At 38.5% G+C, this 27,814-nt stretch overlaps 1 protein-coding gene across 1 annotated transcript in view; it reads right to left on the reverse strand.

Annotated features, from left to right (window-relative positions):
- Positions 1–7,634: 7,634 nt before the first annotated feature.
- LOC134529928 (probable beta-hexosaminidase fdl) overlaps positions 7,635–27,814 on the reverse strand; it is a 41,419-nt gene continuing 21,239 nt past the window's right edge. Inside the window, exon 7 of the mRNA XM_063364481.1 lies at positions 7,635–8,297. Coding sequence (XP_063220551.1) covers positions 7,635–8,297 — 663 coding nt within the window. The remainder of the gene's footprint in view (positions 8,298–27,814) is intronic.

The raw sequence follows: 27,814 nt of genomic DNA on the forward strand, positions 1-27,814 counted from the left end.
CACTGGGCGAGGCACAACAGCTGCCGCCCTGGAAGGTGTTGCGCCACCTTGGGTCGCATTTGCACTCGAAGTGCAGAGACAGCGGGAGGCAAGTCAAGCTAAGTTTGAAGACTTTGAACATAGGTCATCTATTTAAATACATCTAACAATGATATAAAATGGTGTAATAATTAACTTTGACGTCATCCCAAGTGCTCCTCCGGCTCGCTGAGGCCATTATTGCCCGTTGCTGCTTCAGGCTTGCGTGTGCGCCAGCGCTAATGCGCAAAAGTGTAACAAAGGTTTTGTTTATGTAATTATGTGAGTGTGTAAATATCTATTTGTCTTGTTGTGTACCTGTAGATGTGATTCCCGGGCGACTGAGTCGCGTCTCCCCGCCAGTGACCATGTGGGCTCCATGCACTCGCACACGAAGAGAAGAGGGGGGATTCATGTGCGTGCAGCAAGGGGGGAGACCGCTGAGACATCGCGGAGCGTAGGTGGAGTTAGTCGCCGAGTGGGATGAGAGAGTGCGGTTGCGAAGTTGTGAGTGAGTGTCGAACGGACACTGTCAGGCGTGTCACCGTTGTCACATCCCCATCAGTCGCGTCTTCGTCGGTCACGTCACCGTCATTCGCGTTGTCAGTCACGTCACCGTCGTTCGTGTCATCGCCATTCGCGTCACTGCCAGTTACGTCACCGTCATTCACGCCACTGTCAGTCGCGTCACTGTAGTGTCACCGTCAGTCGCGTCACTGTCGTGTCACCGCCAGTCAGATCACTGCTAGTGTCGTGTCGCGCTCAAAGTGCGTAGAGCCGGGCCTCGCCCTGATGGACTGTCACAGATGGGAGCCGTGACAGCCCATGTACAGTCTGTTACGTGTGCAGTAAACACAACTAAAGTCATAAACTCTTTTATTTCACCCCAGTTAGGCTAGTTCCCTTGCCACGTGGCACGAACCCTCTCTACCGGAGCAGCTGGGCAGCGACTCCGAACCACGGGAACGGCCCTAACGTCGACAACTTGTTATTAATTTGACAATTAAGTAAGTGGCAGTACAATACATTTATATTCTAGTCGATGTCCTTGAGGGTAGATATCGATACATCGATATGCACGTGGGTGGCTATCGATACATCGGTGGAGGGGCCGTTCACTTCATTGCACTTGACCCGTTCTCGTCCCCATCTCTCTGGGCACATGCTCCGAAGTTACACAATGAACCATAATGGACTATGCGATTTGGGTGAGCGCCATCAGTTGTTGTCTTTACATTAAAAAAAAAAAGCATTCAATTGTGAGAATATTAGGTTATATTTGGTTAGCTACTATTCCAAAAATTTTTAGAAATGTTTTGTTTGGTTGGTTAGATTAGGTTAGCTGAGTTCTAAACCAGCCCACGCTGTTAGTCTTGCAATAATTTCATTTGAAGGGATTTTATTGCACGACGCTAGGTGCACAGCAGGTATTTGTAATGATGTGATATGAGTTGATTGAATCAGTGTCAGTAACAATGAATGTTATTTAAATTCAATAAATAGTTGCACCTGCTGGTAGTGTTGGCCTGGGTGGAACACTGACCTCTTATCAAACATTTAAGTAACAAACACATCAGGATACATCGGTGAGGAACATTTTGGTCCCATGATGGCACCCAGTCCGCCGATGTCTGTCTGAGATCGGGAATGCGGCTGTGGGCAACTCGGTGGGGAACCAGTCATGTCGGACAGAACCACGAACCTAGAAGTCTCTTCACACTGCTGCCGGCAGTTGGCGCCCAACATTTTTTTCCACCATCTACCATGAGGACCACCTTCTTGTGCACACACACAATGTGCAGGGTTTCAGAAAATCACGAGATTTATAAACAGCTCAAGATACCAGAGTGGTGTCTGTTTATAAAAAGAATTCAAGAATATGCCGAGGGAGGATGAGGATTTCTGTTTTTTAATGTTTCTTTTTTAAACTGTGATTTTAGTAGAGTAACATTTGCTAAAACACAAGTTTTCAGGATACTTTTTAGGCATGAAACATCTGGTATAGATTATTGAAAGCAGTTAAAAGAGACTTGCTTTACACCTTTTGTCTCCATTTCTCCACTTTAAAATGTTCTGGTTACCGATATAAGTGATACCGTGCGGGAAACACATCCTGCGTCACTAATCAAAACCACCCCTGACTAGGCGGATCCCTTCCCTTAATTCCTGGGTGCGGTTCTTTCTGGTGGTAAGTGTTTATGTTGCTGATTGCAGGTAAGTGTAAGTAGGTACAATGTTAAGTATTAAAAATTCACAAATTTAGCCACTTTGGCCTGTAATTTTATCCTTTTTGAACTGCTTGATGCGAGTTTTCAAAATTGTCATCAGCGTTACTTATTTCAGTGTGATGTCACAAAATTTTTAACCAAATTTCTGTAAGTTCTGACTAAAGTTATTTTCCCTGGGAGCACTATTTTATAGTCTATTTTGCTAGTGTTTTGTAGAAATTTTTGTGTATTTCTTTACTTTTCAGTTCCCAAATCACGGCATGTGCGTGCCACTTTGTAATCAATCCTTTTCTGGTCATAATTCATGATTTAATGTTATCTCCAACTTTTGCCAAGCTTGGGGACTGATGATATTTTTCAGCTAGTCACAGGCATAATAATATATAATCTTAATAATTTATTTCTTAATCAAAATTTTTGCATGTGATGGTTTTTGAAAACAATTTCATTCACTGCAGTATTGTAAAATATTCTTTGAGCATATTTTCAACATTTAGCATGGAACCTATATTATTCACTTAATTTGAACAAATATATATATTTATATCGTTATAAAAGTACTACTTGAAATTTTGTCAGTAGGTACCTGCAAGTTATTTTTTTTTATCAATAACTCTTAATTTCGCATTAATTCTAATAAAAATGCATGTCTTATTACATGAAAGTAAGCTACCTGCTTTTAAATATATTACTTACTCTATTTCTTATTGTTTGTTTTAGTTCTGCTCTTTGTTTGTAATTGCAGTCCATATAAAATTTTAATTGCATGGAGTTATTGTGAATTCTTTTTGTACACTTTAACCTAACTAAGTAACACTCTTTGTGGTCTGAAACTCCCAGTTATAGGGATTTGCTGGTTAAGATATACGAAAGGCTTCCTCTTTTCGGTACACAGCTGTTGTGAAAGCACGCTTGGTGAAAGCACGCTTGGTAAAAGCGTGTTTCTGCTACAAATCCTCTTGCCTCCCTGTACAAGACCTGTACAACATTAATATATCCGCGGTTTCTGGGAACGTAAAGTCTGTGGTGCCATTGTTCGTGAATTCTGTGATCGGAGCACTGTATTCACTTGTCTGTCGACACTGCACCAATTGCTCAAAGCCAAACTTTTAAAAGGACCACATGTAACTGCAATTGTTCGTCCTCTCAGCCAATGGAGTGGTGGATAATTGCGCACAATATTTAAATCTTCAAGCTACTGTTCGTGCTGGTTTTTTTTTCAGGGTTGCGTTGCTGTGTGTATGTTCTTCAACAAAAATTGCTTGGTTTGGCATCCCTACCACCCATTAAATTCATGCCTAGCAATTGTATTTTTATTACATATCTAATACATATCATATTCTCTTATGTTGGGGTGAATCAGTCATCTTTTTTTGCTTAATATTTTACAAAAATATTCAGAAAATAAAAGAAAAATGTTACCTTAATAATTCAGTAAAATCATTTCACTACAACTACAAGTTTTTTAGTGGTTGTATATATTTGTTGAATTAACACTATCCAAATGAAAGTATTTCATCTTAAATAGTACTTTCTTAATTATTTGCAATAAACAGTTATTTCCAACTTTAAAGGTGGTACACCAGCCTTACGCACTTCAGACATAAGTCATGTTCAACTTTTTTTTTGTCATGAATATGCAGCCAAAGTTTGTCCATTACTCATTCTGTATAATATTGTCGGGAACAGATATGAGATGTCAAGTCATTATTTAGCTATTATTTAAAAATCATGTAAGGAAATTTAGGTGGTGTGGACTAATTTATTTATTCTGAATTTGTTTTCAATGGGATCTAGAAAGAAAGAAAAATTTATATTACTAGTATATTTATTAATGAGTTAAATTAAAAAGTTATATTAAAATGTATAATTCTTTAAAAAAAATTGTCAAAGTTATTGGTTTAAACAAACATCTAGAATAAGAATGGATAATTAGTCAATGATTAGTTATTTATTATTGTAATATTTGTCAATGATGATATGAAATTATATTCTTAAAAATGGTAATTGTTCATACCAGCCTTGATAGGGGGAATATTGCACATTAATTGTGTTCAACAAATCAATATATGTTGATAAAAATAATGAATTTTAATTTCATTTAATTATAAAATATACACAGTTCTTATTATAAATAATTATAAAAAAATTATGTATAGAAATATTATACTTATAGAAAAAATATTCACTGGAATAATGCACATGGGTTTTCTGTGTTTTCAAAGATCCAGTGTCTCTATGATTTTTTTTCCACTTATTTTTTTGTCATGAGATTGAAGCCAAAGTTTGTCAATGAAATTCTGACTCATTCTGTATAATATTGTCGGGAACAGATATGAGATGTCAGTCATTATCTCACTATTATTTAAAAATCTTGTAAAGTGGTATGGTGAGGACTAATTTATTTCTTCTGAATTTGTTTTATATGAAATCTAGAAAGAAAAAATTATATTACTATTGTATTTATTAATGGGATAAAATAAGTTTTATTTAAATGTATAATTCTTTAAAAATTGTCAACGTTATTGGTTAAACAAACATCTAGAATAATAATGGATAATTAGTCAATAATTAGTTATTTATTATTGTAATATTTGTCAATGATATGAAATTATAGCTATTCTTAAACATGGTAATTGTTCATACCAGCCTTGATAGGGAATATTGCACATTAATTGTGAAATCAATATATGTTGATCAAAATAATGAATTTTTTATTTTATTTAACTACAAAATCCCACAGTTTTTATTATAAATTATAATAAATTACATACAAAAATATTCACTGGAATGTTGAACATAGTTTTTTTTTCTGTTAATGGTATAAAACGTTTTGGCAAATGGTTTTCAAAGAACCAATGTCAATGATCTTTTTTTTCACTTTGCAAAAATATTTCTATATAATGTAAGATTTGTTGCTTAACAACTGTAGCATTTTTATAATAATACAATAATTAAAAAAAAATATTTGAAGTAGCTATAAAAACAATTTCTGAAATACTCTGATATCATCTTTGTTCAGGAATGTTATAAATTTACAGTACATGTAATTTACAGCTGCTGAAACGCTATGTAATTATTTCTTTGGCAGTGTCTTACAGACTTGTTGTACATGTATGAATGACACTGTTACTGAAAATTGACTAATACTGTCTCTGTAAATATCTTCTGAGTATTTTAATTATAGGGGAGAAAATATCCTCAGTATGCAAAAGTATGCTACATATACTAAATATGTATGCGTGAAATTGTCAACATACATAAGAAGGGGAATTTCTGAGACTGAATGCTATCATTACCATGCATGTTTGTGGTAACTTTACCATAAATTATAGCACAATTTTTAAATGTGTTTGAGGTTTCTTCCATTTAGGTGTATTGTAACATTTTCATGGTTGCATAAAACATTTTCCTTAAATGTTACCAAACATTTTTAAATATTTTAATTTGGGCTTATTAACAACCGTGCATTTTGCCAGTAGGGTAATCAGGGGCTTACAAGCTAATCTTGATCAAATCGTACAATTAAAATGCCATGTGTTTCTGCTCCTTACCTAAGATGTAAACCCAGAACGTCTTGCACCAAAGTTAGTATTACAGTCAACTGCCCCAAAGAGATCAAATATGTCACCAGATGTTAGAGTGGTAACTTCTAAACTACTAGTTAAAAACTTATACTTACTTTTTAGAAAAAATTAACAAAATTTTATTTCCCTATCAAGAACATAAGTATAAATATTATTAAGGTGTTTCAGCTAAAATGAAAGTAGGATATTCCTTGGATAGCACCGATATTGATTCTGGAATACATGATGGTCATTATGAATGGTTTTAGAATTAGGCTTTTAACGGACATGAATTATCTGAAATATTTTATGTTCACATGTATCGTGACTTGAGTTTTGGTCTCCAAATTTTTGCATAATTTTATAAAAGCTTGTAAGCAGTCATGAAATAAACATTTCTCTTTTATTTGACAACTTTGCAACTGGCCTGATTCATAGGCTGTAAGTGTGCTTGGAAAATTATTTTAGCAAATTTAATTTTCAGGCTGGCAATACAAGCATACAGGAAACCTATCAGTTAGGAATTTTGAGAAATTTTGAGAAAAGTTGTAGTTATCAATAGCAACCATGAAGATGAAATTTTGAAAATGTAGAAAAGCCAATTTGCAATACAATCAAATTTTTAACTGGATGTTAACAGAAAAAAAATGCCATACAAAACTGTTGAACATTTTATGTGCTGTTTTTCGCTTAAAAATATTGTTTTTACCTTAACATCATTAGTAAAATTGCAAACAAAAAATATTTTTAGTATCTTCAAATGATATGCATAAGCATGTTATTCATATTGTCTTTACATGCAGTGTGTATCACTCTTTTGGTTGGAAGAACTAAAAAAGGGTTCTAACATTTAAATCAATTGACAAATTATTTTTTGCAAATTAGTTTTGTGAATAGGTTATGGTGACAATTTTGTAACTAAGAGATACTTAGTGAATGTTGATAAAATCAAGTGTATTCTAGATTTTATGCTCAATAATATTTATCCAGGTAATGTTGGCATTTTCATAATGTGAATAATCTGCTATCTTACACTTTATGCATGTATTTAAAAAAATAAATTTAAATTTATTTTTTTTAAAGTTAAGACACTTAATATTTATGTATTTGTTGTGTAAGATATTTCTTTGAAAACTAAATTTTGTAATATTACAAATTTAAAACATCAATAAGCACTTCAGGAGCTAAAAAAACCTCCAGAATGATCCTTGCCATCTTTGGTTTATCTATATTTGTTACATTTATATTTCTGATTATTTATCCAATTTATTGTTATGGTAATGAATCAAAAAAAAATTTCCCACAAACCTTCTTATGGAGTGATCTGGTATAAAATATCAGGCTCTAGTATGTATCTGACAAAGAGAGGAAATAAGTATTTTTTTTTAAATGTCTGTGACTGCAGTCAGATACGAAAAACTGACGTTGAGATCTTTCCAAAGCCACGTCCTATGGTTTGTCAAACCATTAAAAAAATTTCAGATGGCAAGGATTAAATAACTCCTTCACACATCTTCTCTCTTGACCTTCCCAGATAGTACTTCTTTGAGTTATTTATTATTTCATAATTGTAATGATAAATCCGTACGTAGTACAAAGTCAGATTATATAGATTCATATATGATAGCAACCCCGTTACTAACAACCTTAGTTACTGTTTCATTCAAATAAATGTTATGTAATACTGAATGAAGGCTACATGCTACTCTCAATACTAACTGGAAAAAAATATAAAAGTGAGTTCCCCGGTAGCAAGGCCACATGAAAGTTGCTGTGATGCACGTGGAAGGCGGCGGGGGAGCGCGTGGGGCCTGCGACGAGTCTAGCCACGGTTGTCGGGGTGGCGGCACTGGCGCGGGTTCTGGTGGCACCAGTGGGGCCCGAGCGCGGCGGCCCGCACCCCGCGGCTCAGCAGGCGCTCGCGGTGCAGCGACAGGCGGTCGCGCATGCGGCGAGGCTCCTCGTCGCCGGCCTCCGGGTCACTCCAGAGACGCTCGGCCAGAGCGGCGACGCGCGGCCACAGGAGGGCGTCCAGGGAGTTGGGGTCTGCGTGGTCCCCCCACAGGCAGGCCTCGCCGCCCAGGACCACGTCTGGCGGGGAGAGCCGGGCCCAGGGCCGGTGGTGGTACACGCGCTGCCACCCGGGTGCCCGGCAGGTCCCCGGCCCGAGGCCGCAGTCGAGGAACCAGCGGTCCTCGTGGGACAGCACCACGCGGTACCCGGCGCCCGCCAGCAGACGCTCCTGCCGCCTGTGGCTGGGGCCTCGCACCTGCACGACGTAGCGGTCCCTGGGGAGGCAGCCGGCCCCCGCCGGGCTGTCCGTCAGGTTGCTGGACCACACCACCGCCAGGCCGCCGTAGCGCAGGAGCAACTGCTTCAGGGACCTCTGGTGGAAGCTGCACCACAGCGACTCCAAGTCGGCCCGGGTCACGCTTTTCCCGGGCGGAACCACGTCTGGCGACTTCTTCCAGCAGTCCAAGTTCACCTGCGAGCAAACAATACTGTTGCATACCGCAGCCGTGAGAGCGCAACCCGTCCTTCCTCCCTCCCGGCCCGCGACTGCTCTCTGCCGGTCTGGGCGCTTGCCAGGGAAGTTGGGTGTTGAAAATATCTTGTCATTATTGAGATGTTACGGCCTAGTGAACTCCTGGTGATCACTGGGAATGAGCCACCGAGACCTATGCAGGTCTCGACAGCAGTGTTTGAGTTGGCTATTTAGTGCTAATTACAGACATTTTTGATTGAAAATTCTAAGTATTTTTTAGTGTACAGTTGCAGATAAACGTTTTGGATAAGTATAATTTGATACCGTAGATAATCAGTTTTGAGAATTTAATTGTTTTTCATTTAATCTAAGTTCTCCGTCCAAAAGAATATTGATTTTTTTCCAAATTTGGTAAGACTTGTTGAAAGTGGGATAAAAGCAAATTAATTTTAGTATGTTATTTATGTTAGTAGTTAATTACCTATTTAAAAAGAAAAATTAGGTTTAAGTTTGCGTAAAATAGTGCAAAATTATTTTATTATTATAACTTGAAAAAGTTGTTCAGAAAGTGAATGTTTGCACCAACTTATGTATATATGTAAGTATTATTGTGTGTGTGAACATATAATTTATGTCACATGGTTTAAAGGCTTGAGGCGACAGTATATTTAAGTTTATAGTGGACACACAAACACCGAGTTCAGACTCAGTGCTTATAAACTAAAGTCAAGCAGTTTGCATGGATTGAACCTGCTATCCTGTATCCATGCCACATAAGCATGTCATGTTTGTAAGCGTGGACACTGAGGACCACATGGAAAATAGATTAGCTTTTTGAACTAGCCGGAAATAAAATAGATAATATAAGCACACACCCTAATAATGAACCGTCACTTTGATGGGAGGACTTTAATCGTTTGAGAAGGTTGCATTCTTGAATGGCGTAAAAGAGGAGCCCAGCTCTCATCATCATACTTTCAATGCCAGGATAACAGCGACTTGAGTGTGCAATGTTCGTGTCAGCCCTGGAGCTCCATTACATGGATCGATAATGAAAGCAGGCCTATCACATCCACACCCATTGGCCGGAGAGAAGCTGTGACAAGACGTGCAGATGGCCAGACTGTTGTTGGAGAGGTGTCCAGGTGTGACCCTGAGACACAATCGCTGTAGGTGGTGTTGTGAATGCCATCGCTGATGGAGAAGTAATGCAAGTGGTTTGACTGGCAGCATCCATTACATGTGGGATGCTTTAGTGCGGATACTGCACGTGAAGTCGTCGAAGCTGACATGGGCGCTTCGGCAGATTGTGGCTGCGGCCATAAAAATTAGACGAGAGCCACCGCTTCCAGACATTTGTCCGAAGGCTAGAGGCATTTGCCCATGACTTGACAACCAAAATCTGCAGCCCGGCACCTTGCCACCACCGACCTATGCACTTGGAGTTTTGGAGATGCGGGCAGTTTGGGCACCTAAGAACCCGATATTTCAAGTGACAATAACATGGCAAGCTAGATGAGAATGCTGATTTTTCGGTGAATACAGAGTGGAGGACATCGACAATTTTAATGTATGGTCCATAAAAGGAAATCTATTGCCTTACTAGCTAAGGAAGCCTGTACAACGGCTGTAAACTCAGAAGCGAACATAACTGTAGTCAAGTTAAACCTTCTGACTGACTACCTTCGGCAGATGACAGACCAAGTTACAGAGCAGTGCCAATCAAATAAAATGGCTGGATAAATTACACAACTTGGGGATGCCTTTTTTTTTCATTTGGTGGACACATGGTCATATCACAGCCACAGAGTTATTATTGCCCCTAGCTGCCCAGTGGTCTGTTTTCAGTCTGGTGTTTTATTACCAGTCGGTGAAGCAGTTATTTTAGGAAGATGCAGGGAAAAAATAGTGAGACATTTAGGCTTAGTTGAAACCAATAAACAGGGGGGCAGTGTCCTCTCAAACAAAGTTTTAGTAGGTAAAAATTAAATGAAAGCTTTCTGGTAACAGTGATCAAACTGCCTGATCAGACAATTCATCTAGAAGAGAAAGGTGTAGTTAGTGCATGCTGACAGGTGGCATAGATTAATGCTACTTGAAAGTTACTCCTGCTTTATAATTACGATAGACTTCTAAGAGCTCCTTAGATGAGCACTAAGAAGAATGGGAAAACCTAAACCACAGCAGAAGAATGTGGCTAACTGCATATAAACCAGTGTGGATTCTCCCACGGACAAAATAGTGGGTAGAATGACAGTATCGTTTCGTGGCTGGTACACAGGTGACATCCGAACAGAGGCGAAGCATCCATGGAAGCAGTGGAAAATGGTGTGTTCCACTCTAAGCCCATGAGCAGAGTCTGCCCGTACAGAGCCACTGGGAGCGGCTGCCTGCTAAGCCTCCCCCACTGGACTGTTGTCTCCATCTATGTAAAAGTAAAAGACTTGTTCGGAGCCGTTGGCCTGTAAGTGGCTTTACCTGAAGCATCAAGTTGTGCAAAAACAGTGTATGAACCAGGGGTTCATTCTAAAGGAGAGAATGAATATAATATATTATATAATATAATAATTTATTGTAATATAATATATAATAAATAATATAATGTATAATAAAAGAATGAAGATTGTGTCTCCTATAATATTCTCAAACAATTGTTTTTTGCTAACTTTGGACAGTGGTGTTCTGTTAAACTGTAAACTTTTATTTCAATGTTCGTGCAATGCCTGTGTAGCAAGCCGGACTATACCGCAGGCGGGACGCTGCTGAGAAGAACATTCGCGCATCAGAATAATGGCAAGCAGCGAGGTTTCACGTCCTGGCTTTTCAGGTAATGCTGTTTCATTGGACTTAACATGAATAGTGCGTCAGTAATTATAACTGTATTATAGAAAAGCTAAACAGTTTCTTTAGTGCTTTCAGTTTTGAACAAAAATTTAAATGACCTTCAGTGCATCCCTGCCACCTTTGGCAAGTCCGAAAGAGGTAGATTTTTCCCAGGAGCGTAAACATTTATGCCACAAATAAAAATTTTGATTTGATGGGGTAAAAGTTGCCATTTAAGCTTTTTTTTGAGGTAAACATTGAAATCACTGCTATTATATATGTATATGTAATGTTTTTATGAGCCTAATACTGTTTTTAAGAATGAAGAGAGAAATATTCCTATCACTTAATGTCACAATATAAATGGGCTTAAAAAGGGTGACAAGGTAATGGTAGTTTTAAAGGAACCACATTTCTCAAAAGATATATTTAAACATTCCAAAAAAAATTTTTTATACTTCCTGTCATGTTTTACAATTCATTATCTAAGAGGAGGTTTTGATACTTAAAGTAATTTACTAGTTATTTACCATTTTAATGAGTGATGAGGTTGGGGTTACACATGACAAATACTGTGATATTGTGAGAATCGTCAGTTAAGTTAACTACATTAAAAGTACACTATAATATTGTTGACGGTTGGTTAGGTTAGGGACATTTAAAATATTTTAAAATAGTTTGAACAATTGGTTAGGTTAATTACATTAAAAATATTGTAAAGTCATTCAAATGCTTTTTTGGGAATTACCAATATAAAATGTAGCTAACTTAACCCAAACTACCATCCTTGCTATTTTATAGCATTTTTAATGTAGCTAACCAACCATTCACACAATTTAAAAGTATATCTAATGTAGGTAACCTAACCAAATGTTCACACAATTTTACAATATTTTTAATGTATGTAACCTAATATAACCACTCTTTAAAATTGTAATTTACTGGTAAACTACTTTAAGTATACCAACATGAAACCCTGTTAGATAATGATTTGGAAATATGTCAGGAAGTAAAATAAAACATTTTGGGATTTTTATTATAATTTGTACAGAAATGTGTTTCTCATTCAGAATTACCATCTGCTTTTTTCTCCTTCAAAGTTCAATGGTTTTATTTTGTAGTTTTATACATTAGTTTATAACTTAAAAACCAGTTCCACCTAGGCCTACTTGTTAGGAATAAAAAATTTTTATAGCAACAATCCAATCTTAGATACTGTATGAAACATTTTCTGATGGATAACAAACACCTATGGCGAGGGCGTACCAAAAAAAACCTCCCAAAATGATAGCAATCACAGATTTTGCACCTCAGAGAAGTGTGTTTAGCCACAAATTTTGTGCAAAAATTACCGGTGAAGAAAGCTGGTAAAATAAGGTATTTTCAAGTTATGGTATGACCTGTAATACATATATACGTTGTACCGGATAGTCCCACATTGTGGTATGAGTGCCAGAATGCCTGTTGATGTACAGCATTTAAACTACACACCACAAAATCAGGAGGTTCGAATGCCTAATCAGGAGGGCGGGAGATTGGTTGGAAAATCGGGAAAAGCTGGATGGTTTGCAAGTACATCAGTGACAATCCTATACCTCCTTTAGCTCTGGAGTCAAAAACATATTTACTCTGCATTTTCATTCACCTAGAAAAATATTGTTTTAGCTAAGAATTATAATTTTTGTATGGTGTTTTTTTGTGGGTGGGCAATTTAATAATTTGGGATTCAGCTTTAGAAGTTGATGTGGCAGTTTGTGTTTAGGAGTTTCATTTGGTCATATGGTTTGTTAGTTGATCCCAAATTTGTTCAATCCTTCACCTTTCCTTTTGATTGTTAATCAGTTTGAAGCAAAAGGTTTCTGGCAAGCGAGTGGTTCAGAGTTTAAAGGGGACCTTTGCCATCTTTTTGGTCGTTGTGGGTTTAGGATGGTTTAGTATGTTTGTCATACTAAAGGTTTTTCTTGAGGCTTTAAATTATTTCGTAAACCAGTAAAATTTATTGCTCCACTTTTTTTTTTATCTTGGTAAGTTGGTTTATCTGATTTGTACAACAGCTTTTTTTCTTGGGTTGTGTGGTTTGTGACCTTGAGGTCACAGGTGTATGGTATTATATTTTTGCTTTAAGAAAATTTTATCTCTATATATTGTTTCTAACTTTATTTGTCTTTTAAAATTCTGGAAGAGGCCATTTTCATAACTTTTGGTCATGTAAATAATAAAATATACACTTAAAGAAAAAGTTCTTAAGCTAAAATGAAGTGAAAAATCTATATATTGACTGTTTTATTTAAGTAAAAAAAAACTTGTATTAATTTGTTTTACATTAAGTTATAACTGTGCTGCCAGACTTGAAGTTCTGTATGCTATGCAAAATAACGATGTACTGTTTTGAGGGAACGTCATGTGGTAGTGCGAGAGTGCGTGTGTGGAATAACCAACGCGACGAGTGGAAGAGGAACTGTGAGTGAGTTGTGGTTGAGGGCAGAGGTGTCAAGCAAGATGGCCGCTGGTTGCGGGCGGCCGCGTTGGCAGTATGGGCCGTGTCACAGTGTCACGTAGTTCGAAGCCGGAGCCGTGCGGATGTGCACAGCTGGCCGAGAGACCTGACGTGGCAGCTTGCTGTAAGCGATTCACTCCAATTTTGTGCGTTTCTGCATGCCTGAACACTTTGTGAATCTTCAAAGGGCTTTTCGCTGGTGGTGGCATGTACTAGTAGTTTTCCTTAAAACGCCCATTATTAATTATTGTTGAGCTGTACCGATACGAATCTGCAGAAGCCAATTTTGCCGATATTTAGTTGAATCGGCGTTTCCGCCGATTCACGATACGCTTGTTAATATTCGGCCGATATTATTGAAAACTGAAAGTGCCTGCCATAACCTAAAAATTCACCGGTACCCTTTTCACTTTTCTTACTACTACATACTTTGAACATCATTTCTTAGCTACGTGTGCCAACCCTTACATATCAAAATTAAACATCTTATGTTTTAATAACGTTCTTGAATCTAGTACATCGTAAACAAATATATCAACAGCACAGAAAAGTTAGATAAGAACAAACACTTGCTTTATTTAGAGTGTGGCTACCACTACCAACTGCTTGAACTGCAAAGAGATGTTGGTAATATTGATCCGGAAACATTTTTTAATTAACTTACGTAAAGTTTTTAAAATTGAATAAAAAATAATATGTAGGTAACCAAATAATATCGGACTTTACATAATGTAATTTACTTTTACTGTTTCCTGTGCAAAGCAACCACATGAAATGCATTTCCATATACATTTTGATACCATAAATTTTCACCGCCGCATGTGTTAAGATGGTATTGGAATTCCCATTCTTTAGTTTTAAACATGTTCATATTCTTGCCATTTTGCATTTTTTAAATTACTTTTTTAAATTTTGTATTTTGTGAATCAATATATTTCATAGTTATCTATTAAATAATCTTATTTTATATAAGTTATTAAAAAATTAAAATTTCCAGCCGCCATTAGTAAATTCATGTTTCAATAAGCAACTGATGGGTCATAAACAATCAAATGAAAACAAGCTAAAAATAAGGGGTTAAAAAAAAGAGGTTATGTTCTGTTTATAAACTAAAATACATGTCCATTTGCTTTGCATGCTTTTCTTAGTATGAGTTATTTTGGGTTATTTAGTAAATTTATAAAAATATTTTAACCAAATATTTTTTTCTCCTGTATCAGTTTGGAATCTGTGAATCAACAACAGTTGTAACTTCATATCTGCATATTGGCATTTAGACAAAATTTTGTGAATCAGTACAGCTCAAAATTATTGGTTTTGGTGCAGTGGGTCCCTTTGAACAATTTTAGGTTTAGTGCCCAGACTGGTTTTGACAAAATTGGGTGTGTAAAGTTTCAGAAATTATGGCTGTCCCTGTTTTCTCTTGTAACGTACTTTAAATAAAAAAAGGTTGCGATTGTTTATTCAAGATTTTGGTTCACCACTAAACAAATTTTTTTTCGCATGATTTTGGTGTTGTATTTAGATTTGCGGAACACAAATCTGCAGGTGGGCTCATCCGCAATTTAACAGGGCCGCGAGAACTTTTCCCAGAGAGTCCTTAAGGCCTAAAGTTTGTGTTTTGTTTTAACTTGCAGAAATAGGCATTGCAAGAGAAATCAATAAAAGGGCACAAATGGGCACATGCAGTTTTACAAAGTAGTTAATTTTACGAGAACTGTTTGAATTGACCTTTCATACCTGCCAACTTTTACGGATTGTCCGTAAGTTTTACGGATTTTAATACTATTTTACGGTTTTACGGACGTCTTTAATATCTTATGGATTTATTTTTGCGTTTTGGTTTATTACCGTTCACTGTACCGGCCATGTATACCTGCCAACTTTTACTGTACCGGCCATGTTACCAACGCACCGACGGAAGGCGGAATGAAAACAAAACACGAGATAGTTGGTTATTTGTAAATGGTTTGGACTGGAAGGTCTACGGTCGTTTTCCACTTTACCGCAACGAAAAAGTGCTTCTTTAAACGGAGGAACGGACCACAATTGTGACGTCAGCTCTACCTCCTTGGTCTGATCCTTGTTCCTTATATTATGTCCAAAATGGCTGACTATTGTTCGTAGTTCCAATGTAGTGCTGCGCAACAGTTTTTTTTTGTGTGTATTTACGTGGTGGGAACCATGAGTAAGCTAGCCAACAAGAAATATATTCAGACTTACTGTGCTGCGTATAACAACGAATTCCAGTGTATTCTGAAATTGCAAAAAGGAGAAACTTTTGTGTTTTGCACAGTGTGCTGGTGTGATTTTAGTATCGCTCATGGAGGTGTCCGACATAACTACACACGTTAAGTGTCCTAAGCATATGAAAAACGTGCTTTCTGAGGAAGAAAATAAGAAGATTGATAGCTTTTTCACCAGTACTGCACACACGGGGTTGGAAGTGACGAAAGCAGAATGTATCTTTGTTTCATTTTTGAATGAACATAATATTGCATTAAATGCAGCAGACCATGCTGGTGCATTATTTAGAAAGATGTTCCCCGACTCTGAAATAGCATACGACTAAATGAGTTTGAAATTGCACAGTTATCCTCTGTTACGTTTTTTGTAGAAAAGTTTCCATTTATCCTTCCTCTGGACAATAAAACAATAGATTCAGCGATGGATGAAGTCCAGCAACAATTTGAGGCACTTCAAGTTGATGACATTTCATCTCTTCTAGAAAAGGAAGGCACTGTTGATGTCAAGTGGGCTGAATTATCCAGAGTTTGTGGAGTAGATGGCTTCCTGAAGTATAACAGACTGTCAAAGATAATGCTATCAATTCTGTCAATCCCCCACAGTAATTCAGAATGTGAGCACATTTTCAGTATGGTCAAAAAAAAACAACCCAATTTAGGTCCTCCATGTCATCTGAAACTTTGCCGTCTATTTCTGTGTTGAAATCAAGGAATTGTGTTTGTTATGAACAAAGGTTTACCTCAGATTTATTAGGTAAAGCAAAGAAGGCAACTGCTGCACATTCAAAGTCTTAAAATTGCATCAAGGATGATAATCAGGAGATGACTGAAACATGTGATATAGCAAGGTATGTCTTAAAGTAATCTTTTGTTTAGTGGATACTATTGCTTTTGCTTTGTACTTAATCATTTTGCTTTTCATATGCATGCTGTGTAAATTGGCACATTCTGGATAGGTTTAGTTTCCAGTACATTTACAATATTGACTGTATGAGGTTTTCATTCTAGGCCATTGATATGCCCTTCATGTCATTAGTAAATTAGCAGAAACCAAATGGAATAGAAAAATAGAAAATAATTGCACATAAAGCATGTAAAAAATTGCCGCATTTGATTTACGATACATTTTCCCAATTTAAAAGTTTTCTTGATGACCAAACTAAAAAGTTGGCAGGTATGACCTTTGAACTATCTGAAGGTTGTACTTGGCGCACTGAATGAGGGCATGCAGGCACACATGGGAGTGTTTAATGCCATGGTTGCAGTTGCATTATGGCCATGTGGACAGCCTATACTGGGCATGAGACGTAGTTTTTATTGGCAGTGTACTTGGGCGGCTGCAACATTATTGAAGCGAGCGAATATTTGTAGATGAAGACCACAGCAGCTAGTAAATCATCTTATGATTTCACAGTGAAAGAAAAAAATAAAAGAACATAAAATTTTGTGGTGGCAACCAATTGTACATAAATGCTGTAATTTAAGCTGACCTTTTTTTGTAAGTATTTGTGACTACCGTAATTTATTTATTTGTTTATTTTATTTATTTGTAATTGTAACATGCCAACTAACAGGACAAAGCCTTTAATGGTTGGCACACAAAGCCTTTAATGGTTGACACACATTTAACATAATGTAAGAATGGCCTAGTATGTAGCTATAGTTTATAAACTTTGGGTACCTATATTAAATTTTTTAAGGGTTTTAGGGGAACCTGCTAAATTGTTGGTAGTGTGTTTTGTTTTAATGAGGAATTTCTGTAAGCTGTTTAATTTTAGTAGTGCTGCAGCATGTAGTTTTTTGTGCATCTTTTATAATAAATACTAAAGGTGGTTTTGTAACAAGAAAGAAAATAATACGATAGCAAACAGCGAGCAAAGTGCATCTATCCCCCCATGCCTGTGAAATTAAATTCTGCGTGCACTCCTGATAAGCTTTTCCTAGTAACAGCCATTTGTAAGGTAATTTATACTTGATAAAACATTTTTCTACTGCACAATTTTATTTTGTGTTGGGATCCTGGTATTTCCAACATTAACCTTGGTGGCATTTTTAAAACAAGTTACAGACACTGCAACGACTAGTGAAGGGAATCCAAAATATGTGTCCATTTTTAAAAATCATCTTTTGTGGTTTCAAGTTTTTGAGAGTTCCCAGCAAGGGTGTTGAACTGAGCTAGCAGGAGACATTTCATAGCAAGTTTTGTCATGATCACCTCAAGATCAACTGCGACAAAATGAAGGAACATTATGACGGGAAGACTGAAGGTGTCTGATTATAAGAAGGCCAGTTGGTGTGGTTGCATGAACCACAACATAGAAAATGGTACTGTCCAAAATTTCAAAAGAACTGTGAAGAACCATACCAGACATTGAAATGATTTAATGACATAGTCTTCCAGATTTGTCGGCGGTGCTCTCGGGCTAAATCTGATGTTGCTCATGTGGACAAATTGGTTCTTTATGATTGATCAGAGAAAAATGAGTCCGTTCAGAAAGAACATACTGTAGGTGGGAGCAGTCTAGAGCACCACACCTGTTGGCTACCACAGACAGGTCACTGGGACCTATGTGATCCCTGAAAGACTTGCAGGCCGACAGTGAGTGAGTGAGTTAGTGAGTATTGGTTCTTGTGATATTGTGAGCTCAATTTGGAATAAGTGAATACTGTGCATGTTGGTAGATAGCATTATGTTAGGAAAAAAAAGTGTACTTGCAAAGTGATGAAAATATGGTTTTGGCTTTGCGAATGTGTGTGGACATGAGACCTATGAGATCTATTATGCAATTTGGGTTGTTGGCACTTGCAGCACTGTCACAAACATTGAATTGTATCAAAGATCAATTGTATAATATTAAATGTAACACATGTTTGATTAAATTTCAGGACTATTTTGTAGTGTGTGATAGTAAGTGTATACTTTGATTAGTGTAATTGAATTTAGTAATTTTGTGATAAAATAAGATATATCTTTTTATTTTATTTTGACATCCATACTGAAGAAGCTAATTAACTTTTCAAAGTAGGGTGAGAAACAGGGTACTGACTATTTTTAAAACCCACACAAAAGGATCCTTCCTTCCCCTGCCCCCTCAATCACCAACCAGGGTTGCCGTGTATTGCACCATCGATTCCCCCACTCCTAAGTGTGTTTGGTAAATTTCCGACCCTCTACTGTGTATTGAGGTAGGAGGAATGCTGTGATTGTCCGGTGAGTAGTGGAATAAAGGACAGGTAAGTGGGAAAGCAAGTTCATCATTTTATTTCCTCACTTTGAAAACTTACAAGGGGTCGTTCTATTTGAAGTCCAGAGGGTCTAAAGTGGAAGGGGAGCTGGCTTTCTCCAGTAATAGGCTTGCTGAAAGTGTGTTTACATCTGTTAGGCTAGAAGATAATGACCATTCATAAAATACATGTCCATATTGGTGTAAGGATATGCTTATGCGTTTTATTAAAATGAGATTTATTTGCACCAATAACATTTTGTAAACATGTTTGTAATGTCATGATGATCTACTGATGTTTTTCTGCGGAAAAAAAAAAGATATTGCTTTCCAAATTTACATTTTGAGCTTAGGGTAGGCAGGGTACGTTTCTAAGCTCCAGGAACGGAAGGCCAGATCTGTTATAACCCTTCTCCGTGTAACGTAACAGCTGCATGTGCTGTGCAGTATTAATCCTGAAGTGAGGTGTCAACCAGTTCAACGAGGTCAAGGTCAGTGTTACTGGTTGTGTTATCATTTCGAGAATGGCATTGGTTTGAGTTTTTTTTTTTTTCAAAAGTACCATGTGTTTTTGCGTTGTCTTCGTGATGACATTCTTGAAGTCCTCTGCGAAATTGAGTAGCTGATAAGGGAACGCAAATTTTGAACTGGCCATTTGCAGCGGTAACAGACTTGTGTTTCTCCTCAGTTCCTGACCCCGCCATTTTAACCAAGAGGCTCCTTGTTACCTGTTAACGTGAGGTCGTTTTTAATAGTGACAGTTACACCTACATCTAGTTTTGTCCAACTGCAAAATCGATGAGCTCGTAAGCTATCCTTTGCAACAAGTGCAAAATAAAATTTCTCAGAATTTTCCCATGATCCAGCACCTGCCCGATTCTTTGGTAAATGTTTTATGAATGTGTAAGGCTCTTGGTGGGTTAACTGTAAATATTCTGGTTTTGTATAGCTATTTTCACCTTGGAGGACAGTTGATACAGACCTCTGATGTGGGGGGTCTACAAATAAATGGATCTTTGCCTTTATTATTTCGTACTCAAAACTGTATTCAGTTTTAAAAATTCTAGTGTCAATTTTGGTAAGCTTAACAGCCTAATTTCTTCGAGAACTGCATATTTTTGCGTGTTAACCGTGTGCCAGAAATTTGGTTTTTCGACATTTTTTTGTTTATATAATTTTAAATTATTTTTGGAAATTTTATTTGCTCTATAATTGGGTTACTAAAGGGCGATTTACACTTTGTTAGGCTGGTGTACTATACGTAGTTAAACTTTGTGCCAGTAGACTGAAGCACCTTTCCCAGAGACCTATCGGATCTTTTGCAAATCTAAGACTTTGTTGGCAGCCCGTTTGACATTTCTCTCGCTTGAGGGCACGTCCCAGGTCTGTAACATTACTTCACTTCATGACTAAAACGGCATACGACAGCTCTGGACGAGTTGTTACCATTTCTCAGAGACGAGCTGACCGTAGCCTTTACCATCACGCATAAGTCTTAGGTTCACTCCCCGAAAGTCATGCCATGGACGCTCGTTCCCAGCGTCGTTGCGGTTTTTGTCCACCCTCCCCTCTCGGTTCTAAGAATTTGTCTAAGATCATTGACCGGTCGTACACCTCGCCAGGCAGCGACTGTCTCCAAGGACGACTGGCATAAAAAATGTGTGTGCCAAGATGGACCCCACACAACATCAGTAGCGGATCCAGAAGGGGGGCTAAGGGGCTCAAGCCCCCTCCAAAAGCATCTGGGTCCACTATTGTTTTAGTGTTTGCCTTCATAAAGCCTAGCCTCAGCTGGGTCAAGCCCCTCCCAAACCAAAATCCTGGATCCGCCACTGCACAACATCTAGCGGCAGAAACTGTAACGTCTTCTCTTAGCGCCGGCTTGTGGAGCTGACGTCCGCGACAACTGTGGGCGAGCTTGCTAACTCCCCCCTTTTGACCCCTGTAGGCCGCCAGAGTGCAGCACCTGACTGCCCCTTTAGCCCCTGGTTTTAGCAGATGCCTTGGGCGAGTCGATTCTTTTTTTTATTTCAGACACCCCTCAACAAGTAGCGCTAATGTCGACCAGTGCTACCAACTTCGAGACATCAAGTCAGAGATTTTTATGATGCCCACTCGGGGAACTTCGGAACCTTTCGGTCCGGACGTCCCAGTTCCCCCCCCCCCCCCCCCTCCACTTTTGATTGAACATTTACTTTTAATTACGAGGCGCGGTTCTTCGCGTCGCGACTGCAGACGGACCGTTTGCGATGATCAGTGAGTCGACGAGACACTGCAAGACTTCCATCCGGCCGCAACCGACGTAGTCCATTAAATAAGGGATGTTATCCCTGTAATCTGCTTTAAGTAGTTTAGTCCATCTGCATAGTACAAAGTGTAATAGTTTTCTTTTAGATTATTTATTTTGAAATGGTGGAAACGTCCGCGCTCAGCCGCGTATTCTCGGGATCCAGTTCCTGGCTGGCGACGCATCGGAAAATAGAAGCCAACTTCCCTGTCTGGTGAGTTACGATCCGCGACTTCCCCAACCTCCCCTTAACTTTTGCGGGCATTCTCTGCCCAGTTTATACTGTGTGTGTTCTAGTTCTGATCAGTTTTGATTCGGACTGTTCGCAGACAGGGTCCGAGACCCGGATGCCGAAATGGCATTTTCATCACCCTTCCTCTACAACACACAGGCGCCCTGGCATCATGGTCCCGATGGATCTCCGGGAAACGAAGCCCCGACCTCCGGTGCTTCTGTATGTTTTAACCTTTTCTGAACTTTCTTAAACTACGCCGTCAGACAAAGTTTATCAGATAAACATCATTTCTGGACTTTAAGTATATATACTGGGATGGTTTAAATATATTTGTATTTTTTTATTGGTTTGTGTATTTTTTTTTTAATGAAACATTTTTATAATTTAATTTCGGGTCGACCCATATATTTTCTTTCTGAATATATCTGAGATCTGTTTAAATACGTAATTGATATTGTATGTTTATATTTTTTTAATACTTGTTATAAATTTTCCTTTGGTAAATTTGACGTAATTATATTCAGACGGAATCACACCTTGTTTCTGTTCATTTTATTTTAACATTGTGAAACCTTAAAGATCCCCAGCTCAACCGTTTGTCATCCCACGCTCTACTGATCCTGGGTACAATCCTCATTATGCCTTTGTGTACTTTTCCCTTATTGTATGTAACTCTTATCTTCAGATGTAACCGCAATGTAATTTACTCACCACGATAGTCAATTAAGCTCTTGCATACGAATCACGAGCTCCAGTGTATGCTTTGCTATGACAGGGACAACAATTAGGCTTTTTGGAATTTCTGCCATTTTAAATCCTGGTGAAACCATCATAGAAAACTCGTCTATCGTGGTACTAGGAACTCCATTAATGTAGGAATATCCAACTACATTCGGGGTGATTTTAATAAAGTTTACTGGAAAAATGTTTTCATTTTGGTGGACTTGTGTACACTGCCCTCTTTGTACACAATGAGTAAAAATTCTAGCATGGTGGCTATTGTGTCTTCGCCTGTGAAATCTACACTTATAATGTTTTACATATCACACTGCAATGTGTTTGGATTACCCTGCAGTATGAGCGATACGTTCGCCGGCAATCTGTTTAATATAGACTTCCAAATCAGACACTAAACATGTCGGGCCGAGAATCATGCCTGAATATTCTAGGAATGTTTGGGGCTTTTAATTTTTATATTGCTTTCTTTAATGCGGTCTCTGTAATCGGTTCATTTGGTAAATCGTTTATTACTTGTCACATTGTCTCTTCTTTTGTCTCCACCTGCCTCCCCCTCCCCTTGACACATGGTACTGTTTTAAGTACAGACCTTAATGTGAACGTGCTATTGCCTTCGTGCGATTGTTGTGTTTACTGTTATCGGTCAGTAGCTTGACGTCGTCCGACCGAAGGCCACCCTAAAGCCCGACCTGCAACCGCCAGTATCCGAACCCGCTAACGGAACGCGCCCCTAGCCATGGCCCACCCTAGTCAGACGAGAGTCGCGGGACTTGGGTATTATCAACGCCCTTAACGTAATCGGCAAGACAAACCGAGTCATGTACACAGTAAATTCACTAAACTTTAACGAACCCGCCACTTTGAATTAACAACACTGTGCAACACAAGTGCGACATAGGAGTGCCCGGGTCACTCACGTGTAGTTTTTTACTAAAAACAGCTGTGAGTGCTCCCCTTGCGGCCTTCAGCCTGAATTCAATAGTGTAATATGTGACGTAACTCAAACCGCCCCAAATTAGCATTTATCATTCGCCACTGGAGTAGTTATCAAGCAACAAACAGTCTCCAGTGTGACTTAATAATTCAAACTTATTTTATACAAATTTATTAAATATTTCTAAAACATATATATATATATAAATTAAGTTAATGATTAAGTTATATTATGTGAATTTAGAGCCACTTGCTTTTTGTTATTAATATAATTTTTTACGAATAACGGGACTTAAGAAACTCTGGCGCGACAGGGAGCTCACCCCTCCCCTCGCGCCAAGGCCAGACGCTAGTACAGCGCGACTCGCGGACCGGGACGGACGAACGTCCCACGGGGAGCCATCATCTCTTTGTCTTCATCGAACTTCCATCTGGTAACTATAGTTAGACCCCGAAACCTTTTTTAACTACTCCCCGTGTGCGCCCGGTCCTTTTCCGGTGTAGGGTCTAACCCAGCCGCGTCAACTTAACATGCCCCACACAACGCATTACGTGGGGCTGTGCAATATACGGTACTGGCCGACTCCCGCCACCACAGACTTTTAATTAATCGCCAAGTGCACAGGCACTGGCTACATCTAATCGTAGACGTTTCTTAATTTAATAGCGAACCGCGGTCCACACAGGTGGGCCCGCGCGTCGCCGTTCACCAATTACGGGATTAGCCGACTCTAATCAAACTCTCTCCCTCAACCTTGACTGGCGTGAGGACGTAACTTTAGTAATGGCGCGTCAGAGCGTCCAGTGTTTAATGAAAGTGTACTTTATGTAGGGAAATCGAGTGAATGTAATTGCATGTATAATTTGCCAACGTAATTAAACGTCCACTCCGCACACTCCGTGCGCGACGTGTAAACGACAGTGCAAAGCCGTGTACATTATTTCTGAACCTCACTAATCCAGTTAGGGATCAGCGTCCTATGCTGTGTAGGGCCAGTGGTACAGCAGGCATTAGGGACCCGTAACATCATCATCACCACCACCGCCATTCCCAGTGGGCCACGCAGGGGCTTTCGGACCTCACGACCCACCTCGTGGCTAACCACCGCGTTAGCCTGGCGCCCTCCCGGACACGTTTCCCCGCAAGAAAACAACCTTCCCGCTAGGAACACCGCCGAGTCTCGAACACGAGAACCCGGGCGACGGCAAGCTTCACCTGTGTTTTAGATGTGTCTATAGCCTTTGCCACAGCAACTGCCCCGCCGATCAACGAGCGAAGAGTGGAAATTTTCAGAAGCACAAACTGTTGCAAGCCACTTTTTTTTAAACACATTTGGTTTTTTTAATTTGTCTTTTATTACCCATCCTGTACCTTAGACCCATTCCCAACTTGTTAGCCTCCATAATTTTGTAATGGGCTGCATGGGCGCCCGTGCACACGGCCTTCCCTCCCTTTCTTTCCCTCCATTAATATTTGCTTGAAACCCCTCCCCTCCCGCTCCCCTCTTTCCGTTTCTTCGGTCGGTGGCTGACGACGCTAGCGCCACCTGGGTAGTTTTTATAAGGGCTTGTTCCCCCTTCCTCTTCCTGTTTCGACGCTGGGACTCCGAACGATCAACACTCTTTGCTCTCGCTGATAAGGTACGGTTGATATTGACTTTGAGTGATTTCTGATCGGGCGCGGTAGCCGCCCCCGGTATTTTAACGTAAATGTTTTAAATTTTCCTTACTAGTTTATTTATTTAAATCATTGACTCGGCTGCCACCTTCTAAATTCTGTTTTGAGTAATTCTTAGAGCTTTTCCTCCCTTAGTCAACAGTGACTAGCGAGATGTATTTGTGGTTCGCGCACTGCGAGACAATTTTCGTGAGGACTCTGTTATTTACCCGCTAGGATAGGAATGTTAGTCCCAGCGTTGGCAGCGAAGCTTATCACTTTTTATACTTTGTGTAATTAATGTGCGCACATTCTCTGTTTGTTCTTTACCAAGTCTTTCCTTTTTTTTATAACTATTTAAAGTGCAAATTTATGATGTACGGTGTGTTAACCACATTTGTATGCTTGTGCTTTGAGGATCATTTAAGATGGCTCGCTTTGTGTAATATGGGGCTTTCTGCCGCGTGTGTCCAATGAGACTGAGTGTGATTCTCCAATTTGTAACCCTCAATATTTAGTGTGAATTTCTAATCTGTATTGGTAAATGAACATATTTAACGACGAGGGACAGTAACGTGTTAATAAAATAACTTTACACATACTTGAGATCATAGGCGTGCGCAGGACTTCAGTAGTGGTGGTGCCAGATTACACAACAGCCCTATCATTCCCGGACCCGAGCCTAATGCGGGGGGTCCGGGGGTCCTCCCCCGGAAAAATTTGGATTCGAAAGCGCAAAATTGTGCTATTTAAGGTGTTTCCGAACAAAAACATTAAATACACAGATGTAAAATTTTAACATTTTTTATGACAAAATATGGCTTTGAACATTATAATCGCCAGGAAAACTACTAAACTATTTACAGTTTTAAGCTTTGTTGAGCCATAAAGTAAATTGCACAAATTGTTTGCACGGAATTCATGCTGGTGGCTTTGAAAAACCGTACTTACATGTTTTCTGAAGACGCCAAATAAATGCTAGAAAAACATTTTCAAATGTTAAGTTTTAAAATCAAGAAATCAAGGGAGTTTTTGTAACATATCTCAAATATGTAAAATATTAAAATAATAAAAAAATACACAAATAAGAGTGGGCAAAAGTTTTAACTTTTGGAATACAATAAAAATGTTTTGTCGGCCACTGCATATAAGTAATCGAGTAAGCCTATCCGATTAGTATAATGCATTTTAAGTAGTAGTATATGTTTAGGTACAATATTGTTCAAAATTTCTTTTGAAAACAAGTTTACAAGTCCAGAACAAAAATAAAAACCTTAGGGAAATCTGCTGAACATATTAGGCCCTACTCTGTATTACTAAAGGGCGATTCATCCATGAATAACAGACACAGCTTCTGAACGGTACGCACAACGAGTATCTGAAAGGGATTAGAGAGTCTTGATTTTGATAGTAGTTTCTTTTACAATATTTTCATAGGACTACCTTCAATATAGCTGAAAATTATCTGGACTATTCCACAGAAATCAAATATGATTGTATTTTCCTTGTGACTAGTGCAGGCGCTTACTAAGGCAAGGTTCAGACAATGTGCATAACAATGCACATACATTATCGATGAATTGACCTCTTTGCATCTTGCCTGTACGCCGGTAAATTCACCTGCCATTGCCGACGCCCCATCAAAACACACACAAACTACATCTTTCCACAGAACACCTACTTCAGTCAGTACACAGTTTATCGCGTTAAATATGTTTAAATGATTAAATATAGGAAAAATAACCTACTATTTTCAGGCTGAACATCCGTACCCTCCGATCTGGAACTGGAATCCTTTTCAGGATCGGGATTTTTAATTTTAATCACCCATTTATACATCATACAGACAAATATATAAAGTAATTAACGAACCATAACAACTGTCAACTAGTGAAAATAAAATGATAATTAATTAATGAGTGATCCACGTAACAAACACAGGCTGTACTCGTGTACTCATTAGAACAGTAAACTGATGAGTAAACAGTAAAGCTGGGTTTACGATTGATTTCCTTAAGAATTATAACTTAACATCGAGCACACGATTAAGTCAAAACTACATTTTCCAGTTTAGGCTATGATTGGCATAGAAGTCGTTAATTCCAACCAATCACAGCACAAACCACATGGTCGGCATGTTCGAAATGGAGAAGCAGGTTTGAAATAGGTTATTGACAAATGGGATATCTATTTTTCGAAATCGATGATGATTACAAATTACAAATATACGAATTCTAACAAAAAATACTGCCTCGCTCGGTACAATACCAAGACATAAACTTCCGGCTGAAAGGTTCCGGTTTGTTGTGATTGGTCGCTTCCCTTAAGTCTTAAAGAAAAATATAAAATATAACCATTTCTGTTAAGTCTTAAGTGATGATATGGTTCACACAAGACCGTCAAAATTCACACACGACAATCATAAACCATTCCACTAGTTTACATAGTCATATGGTAAGTACACGACTAAGTCTTAATTCTTAATTTTCAATCGTAAACCCACCTTAAGAGTAAACACTACACAGTAGTGCTACCTGGCGGACGGCGGCTATTATTCCGTGCGCCTGCCGAGTGGAGTGAACAGTGGACACCGAGCGCGCATTCTATGTAATTCGAGGAGAACTAGGAGAAGTATTTACATTTCAGAAGTTTCGTAGCCGCGGCCCGCGTGTACAACACAAGTAATTGCACCTGGCTTGTTTCCGTGTGTATAGTTGGTTCGATTGATAATTGATATACTGATAGTGTTATGAGCACATATCTGTAACTCGACACGATTGGAAAACATTTTTTTTGGCTAATAATAATACGGTTTTTTGTAAGTATGTATTATTTCTACTTGTAAAAAACAAAATAACGTTAACCCTAATGGTGGTG

This window comes from Bacillus rossius, chromosome 2 (assembly GCF_032445375.1).
Source record: "Bacillus rossius redtenbacheri isolate Brsri chromosome 2, Brsri_v3, whole genome shotgun sequence".
In the NCBI taxonomy this organism is placed as follows: Eukaryota; Metazoa; Arthropoda; class Insecta; order Phasmatodea; family Bacillidae; genus Bacillus; species Bacillus rossius.